The 6,261-nt window shown below is 38.6% G+C and overlaps 1 protein-coding gene across 2 annotated transcripts; it reads left to right on the plus strand.

Annotated features, from left to right (window-relative positions):
- The first annotated feature begins 2,885 nt into the window (after positions 1–2,885).
- On the plus strand, positions 2,886–6,027 carry LOC117477194. Of its 2 annotated transcripts, XM_034123850.1 has the most exons (8): positions 2,886–2,969; positions 3,209–3,538; positions 3,672–3,944; positions 4,067–4,153; positions 4,349–4,471; positions 4,773–4,859; positions 4,940–4,968; positions 5,416–6,027. In XM_034123850.1, the coding sequence occupies exons 1-8, from the start codon at positions 2,909–2,911 to the stop codon at positions 5,479–5,481; spliced, it is 1,056 nt and encodes a 351-aa protein (XP_033979741.1). In that variant the 5' UTR covers positions 2,886–2,908; the 3' UTR covers positions 5,482–6,027. The 2 variants fall into 2 exon arrangements, with proteins under 2 accessions (XP_033979741.1, XP_033979742.1); XM_034123851.1 differs by lacking the exon at positions 4,349–4,471.
- Positions 6,028–6,261: the final 234 nt, after the last annotated feature.

Consider the following 6,261-nt stretch of genomic DNA (forward strand, 5'->3'; position numbering starts at 1 on the left):
ATGTAGTGTCTCTACTTTAAAGAGTCCTCTCCTGCTGATGTTCAGTGGTATATCAGTATGTAGTGTCTCTACTTTAAAGAGTCCTCTCCTGCTGATTTCAGTGTGTATATCAGTATGTTGTGTCTCTACTTTAAAGAGTCCTCTCCTGCTGATGTTCAGGTGTATATCAGTATGTAGTGTCTCTACTTTGAAGAGTCCTCTCCTGCTGATGTTCAGGTGTATATCAGTATGTAGTGTCTCTACTTTAAAGAGTCCCTCTCCTGCTGATGTTCAGGTGTATATCAGTATGTAGTGTCTCCTACTTTAACGAGTCCTCTCCTGCTGATGTTCAGGTGTATATCAGTATGTAGTGTCTCTACTTTAAAGAGTCCTCTCCTGCTGATGTTTCAGGTGTATATCAGTATGTTGTGTCTCTACTTTAAAGAGTCCTCTCCTGCTGATGTTTCAGGTGTATATCAGTATGTAGTGCCCTCTACTTTAAAGAGTCCTCTCCTGCTGATGTTCAGGTGTATATCAGTATGTAGTGTCTCTACTTTAAAGAGTCTCCTCCTGCTGATGTTCAGGTGTATATCAGTATGTAGTGTCTCTACTTTAAAGAGTCCTCTCCTGCTGATGTTCAGGTGTATATCAGTATGTAGTGTCTCTACTTTAAAGAGGTCCTCTCCTGCTGATGTTCAGGTGTATATCAGTATGTAGTGTCTCTACTTTAAAGAGTCCTCTCCTGCTGATGTTCAGGTGTATATCAGTATGTAGTGTCTCTACTTTAAAGAGTCCTCCCTGCTGATGTTCAGGTGTATATCAGTATGTAGTGTCTCTACTTAAAGAGTCCTCTCCTGCTGATTTTCAGGTGTATATCAGTATGTAGTGTCTCTACTTTAAAGAGTCCTCTCCTGCTGATGTTCAGGTGTATATCAGTATGTAGTGTCTCTACTTTAAAGAGTCCTCTCCTGCTGATGTTCAGGTGTATATCAGTATGTAGTGTCTCTACTTTAAAGAGTCCTCTCCTGCTGATGTTCAGTTGTATATCAGTATGTAGTGTCTCTACTTTAAAGAGTCCTCTCCTGCTGATGTTCAGTTGTATATCAGTATGTAGTGTCTCCACTTTAAAGAGTCCTCTCCTGCTGATGTTCAGGTGTATATCAGTATGTAGTGTCTCTACTTTAAAGAGTCCTCTCCTGCTGATGTTCAGGTGTATATCAGTATGTAGTGTCTCTACTTTAAAGAGTCCTCTCCTGCTGATGTTCAGGTGTATATCAGTATGTAGTTGTCTCTACTTAAAGAGTCCTCTCCTGCTGATGTTCAGGTGTATATCAGTATGTAGTGTCTCTACTTTAAAGAGTCCTCTCCTGCTGCTTCTTTATTTCTCTTCTGAGAACTGAAGGAGAAGTGTTTCTGTGAGAATGTGGTTAGCAGCAGCAGCAGAGATATGGAGGTTTTACCCTCTGATGCAAGGTAAGAGCAAAAAGCAGAACGGTGCAGAGTGGTGTACATGTAGTAATATAGAATATATATATTTGATAAATAACAGCAGGGGGTGGATATCAATATACCTTAATATATAAATGAATATGCAGCGATAACAAAAGGCAGTGTTGTTGATCAGTGGAGTCACTAGTGAAACTGTGTACTTTAAGAACACACCTGATGTTTAGAGAAAGTCATATTAGGAAAAACCACACAAATAAATACATCTGCACTCTTGAAAGGCTAATAGATCACTTTATTTAGTAAGATACAGAACAATCAAATGTACTATACACCTGAACATCAGCAGGAGAGGACTCTTTAAAGTAGAGACACTACATACTGATATACACCTGAACATCAGCAGGAGAGGACTCTTTAAAGTAGAGACACTACATACTGATATACACCTGAACATCAGCAGGAGAGGACTCTTTAAAGTAGAGACACTACATACTGATATACACCTGAACATCAGCAGGAGAGGACTCTTCAAAGTAGAGACACTACATACTGATATACACCTGAACATCAGCAGGAGAGGACTCTTTAAAGTAGAGACACAACATACTGATATACACCTGAACATCAGCAGGAGAGGACTCTTTAAAGTAGAGACACTACATACTGATATACACCTGAACATCAGCAGGAGAGGACTCTTTAAAGTAGAGACACTACATACTGATATACACCTGAACATCAGCAGGAGAGGACTCTTTAAAGTAGAGACACTACATACTGATATACACCTGAACATCAGCAGGAGAGGACTCTTTAAAGTAGAGACACTACATACTGATATACATATAATAGCATCAAAGTGAGAGAACAGCAAAACATGTGAGTCCCTCTAGAGGTGGATCGTGAAAAAGGGGCAGACATGTTGGAGAGTTACTGTATTCTGAATACTTACAGTGTGGGCATAATGAAGGTTTTGTAAAGTTCTTATTACTGTTTTTTCTTTAATATAATTCAATGGAGTATTGCTTTTTCTTCAGTACATTTGATTGTTCTGTATTTTACTAAATAAAGTGATCTATTAGCCTTTCAAGAGTGCAGATGTATTTATTTGTGTGGTTTTTCCTAATATGACTTTCTCTAAACATCAGGTGTGTTCTTAAAGTACACAGTTTCACTAGTGACTCCACTGATCAACAACACTGCCTTTTGTTATCGCTGCATATTCATTTATATATTAAGGTATATTGATATCCACCCCCTGCTGTTATATATCAAATATCTATATTACTACATGTACACCACTCTGCACGGTTCTGCTTTTTGCTCTTACCTTGCATCAGAGGGTAAAACCTCCATAGCTCTGCTGCTGCTGCTAACCACATTCTCACAGAAACACTTCTTCAGTTCTCAGAAGGAAAATAAATAAGCAACAGGTTAGAGACTCTGACAGTGGAGAGCCAGAGACCGAGAGAGAAGCACGATGTCTGAATCCAGAAGGATCGTGATGTCTTCATTCCTGATGCTGCTGCTCCACTTTCCAGGTGAGGATGCAGAGAACACACGTTAAATAAAACAGCTTTAATATCACTGACGGTGCTTTACTACGTACTGTTCCTTTAACTGAGAGTGATGAGTTGTGTTTGTAACGTGGTGACTTTAGTGAACTCTTGGAAACCAAACTCTCACAGAGAAACATTTTCAAACTTCTTCATACAATTATCATCATAACTGTGAATACTAGTTTATTCATATGTATTCCCGTCTTTGTGTTTTTAAACAGCTGCAGATATGAAACAATACTCCCTCACTGTCAGAGCTGGAGATGAAGTCACTTTGCCTTTTGACAATGTGATAGATGATCAGGATAAGTGTGAGAGTGCTACGTGGAGCTTCAGTGGTTTAAGAAGCCCAGCAGCAGTGACGCTGTTTGCAGACGGGCAGATTCACAAAGAAGCCAAAGCTAAATCAGACAGACTGAGAGTTACAGAGAATTGTTCTCTGGTTATAAAGAAGGTCACAGAGGAGGATGTTGGAGGTTACGTCTGCAGACAGTTCAGATCAGGAGAACAACAAGGTTCAGACTCTTGGGTTTATCTGTCTGTTGTTACCAGTGAGTATTTACATCATAATGTTTTAAACTGTCTCTATAGAGCAATATACTAAATCATTACAATAATTATGATTACAGTGATGAAGTTAATGTTAATCTTGTTGTCTTTCTCTCACAATATCTCCATCTTCAGTGACTGAACATCAGGACAATGATGAGGTGACGTTACACTGCTCTGTGTCGACATATGGAGGGTGTGGACACTCAGCAAAGTGGCTGCTTCAGGGTCGAGATGTGGATACAGATCACAGAGATATAAAGACATCACAGTCTCTCTGCTCTGCCTCTGTGACATTTCTGACTTCTCTCTTTAGTTACACACCAAGGTTTGAGTTGTTTACTTGTAAAGTAACAGATGATTACACAAGAGAAGAACATCAGTTTCCCTTCAGCCCTCAGTCCTCAGGTGAGAACATGTTAAGCTGTTTTAAATCACTTAAATCTGACATGAATAATCCCCTTAAATATGTGTTTGTTTTACAGAAGTTGCAGACTAAATAGTTTGTTGAGTTGTGTTTATTTGTTTAGGTGAGGACACAAAACCAGCAACAACAACAACAACAAAAACAACAACAACAACAACAACCACAGCAGCTAAAAACAACTTAAACTCAGGTAAGGTTAACTTGATAGACTTGTAAAGTGTTTGATGGTCACAGAACCTCAGCTGTTTCTCTTCAGTCCTCAGGTGAGAACATGATGAGCTGTTTAAAATCATTCATCCTGATGCGTCACATCTTTATGTCGTGATGTGAGATGATTACATTTGTTTGTATAACTGTACAGCTTGTTGTTATTTCATTCCTTAAGGTGAGGATGCAGGGAAGGTGACTGCAGTGTCAACAACATGGACAACAGTGAGAATGAGAGCAGCCCGAGAGATGACCAACACATCTGAAGACAATCACACAGAACCAGAGGACAACGACAAAGGTAGAGAGAGAACAGAACATATACATTCACAGTTAGAGAAGACATGCACACATGCAGTATATACACACCTGGATGTACTGGAAGAGGATCAGGAGTGGACTCAGATCCAACATAGTTTATAAAGGTAACATCTTATGTAGAAAAGAAGAACTGTGTGGATTATAAATAAGTTGTGTTTGTATCTGTATGTTCTGTACGTGTCCCTGTGTGAAGGTGACGAGGAAGCATCAAACAGCCAAGAGACATTTTGTTCATTCACATTTTAGAGACTGTATTTAACTCTTCTAACTTCTCTCTCCAGGTCGCTTGAGGCTCATCATGGTGTCTGTGGGTTTAGCGGCTCTCATCATCACCGTGGTTACAGTCAACATATGGACAAGAGCTAAAGGTGAGATCATTCACAGGTCAAATGAAAACAATACAAATAAAGGTGAAATCTAATATCAACTTGTTGTGTCCTTTTTTCAGGGAGCAAAGCACAGACGGAAGAAAACATGGTGAGTTTGAACATTGAATAATTAAATGTGTGTATTATTTGCTATCCAATGGTAACAGTGGATATATGACAGGCAGAAGAAGATGCAACACAAGATTAATTTAGAATATGTATGTATCCAAATTAAATGATCTCAGAAAAGCAAAACTATTCATTTAGCAAAATAACAAAAAACAGCACAAAAAAAAGCCTTATGTTGAAATGTGCTGTATAGATGAACTTTCCTTTCCTTGCCTAAGCAATGCTGATAGTTTCTAAATAACGTCCATGTTACTTTGAATAATGTGCAAAATGAAATCTAGTTTCAAAGCAAACTGTACAGAAGTCAGTCAGATGAAATCAGATCAGACGGGAACTGATGGTGCGTTCAGGGTCTGCTGATTAAACTGTGAACTGTGTTTTACTTTGAAATCCTTTGTAACCAACTCAGTGTTGTTGTTTTCCTCAGGTGCGTTATGATGTAGATGATGGTACAGTGAACTATGAAAACATCGGACCTCCTGATGGAGTTTGAGCAACACTTCTGCCTCCATCAGACTCCACTGATCATCGTGTTTCACATCAGGAAATGAAGTTTATACAATCACGCATTATTTCCTTTTTAGTCTTCAGTTATTCAGCAGCTGAGTAAATGCCTTTTAACTCTTGTTAACTTCCTCATATTGTCTTCCAGCTGAACTTTTCAGAGCTGATTTTAAGATGTACTGCTTGTTTTTGAAGGTACAAAAGCTTTAGCTCATTTTAATATATAGATGTGTGCTGAATAAACCTTTTAATCCACTTTCATTTAGCTTTGCTGTTAACATATGTGTTTTAAAGAGAATGTGTTTGAATGGGTTTTCAGCCTTAAAGGTGGGGTATGTAATGTTGGAGAAAGCAGCTCCAGTGCGCTAGAATGTGAAAGTCTGCAGCCGAAAGAATCTGCCCCTTCCTTCAGAGAGGTGGGTCGTGAAAAAGGGGCAGACATGTTGGAGAGTCACTGTATTCTGAATACTTACAGTGTGGGCATAATGAAGGTTTTGTAAAGTTTTTATTACTGTTTTTTCTTTAATATAATTCAATGGAGTATTGCTTTTTCTTCAGTACATTTGATTGTTCTGTATTTTACGCAATAAAGTGATCTATTAGCCTTTCAAGAGTGCAGATGTATTTATTTGTGTGGTTTTTCCTAATATGACTTTCTCTAAACATCAGGTGTGTTCTTAAAGTACACAGTTTCACTAGTGACTCCACTGATCAACAACACTGCCTTTTGTTATCGCTGCATATTCATTCATATATTAAGGTATATTGA

Source organism: Trematomus bernacchii, unplaced genomic scaffold, assembly GCF_902827165.1.
Source record: "Trematomus bernacchii unplaced genomic scaffold, fTreBer1.1, whole genome shotgun sequence".
In the NCBI taxonomy this organism is placed as follows: Eukaryota; Metazoa; Chordata; class Actinopteri; order Perciformes; family Nototheniidae; genus Trematomus; species Trematomus bernacchii.

What these genes read in the sequence shown, in the direction of transcription:
- LOC117477194 (XM_034123850.1), top strand. Translation starts at nt 2,909, where the DNA reads ATGTCTGAATCCAGAAGGATCGTGATGTCTTCATTCCTGATGCTGCTG. An exon ending in ACCAGAGGACAACGACAAAG is followed by an intron (nt 4,472 to 4,772) that starts GTAGAGAGAGAA and finishes TTCTCTCTCCAG; the next exon opens with GTCGCTTGAGGCTCATCATG. An exon ending in CATATGGACAAGAGCTAAAG is followed by an intron (nt 4,860 to 4,939) that starts GTGAGATCATTC and finishes TCCTTTTTTCAG; the next exon opens with GGAGCAAAGCACAGACGGAA.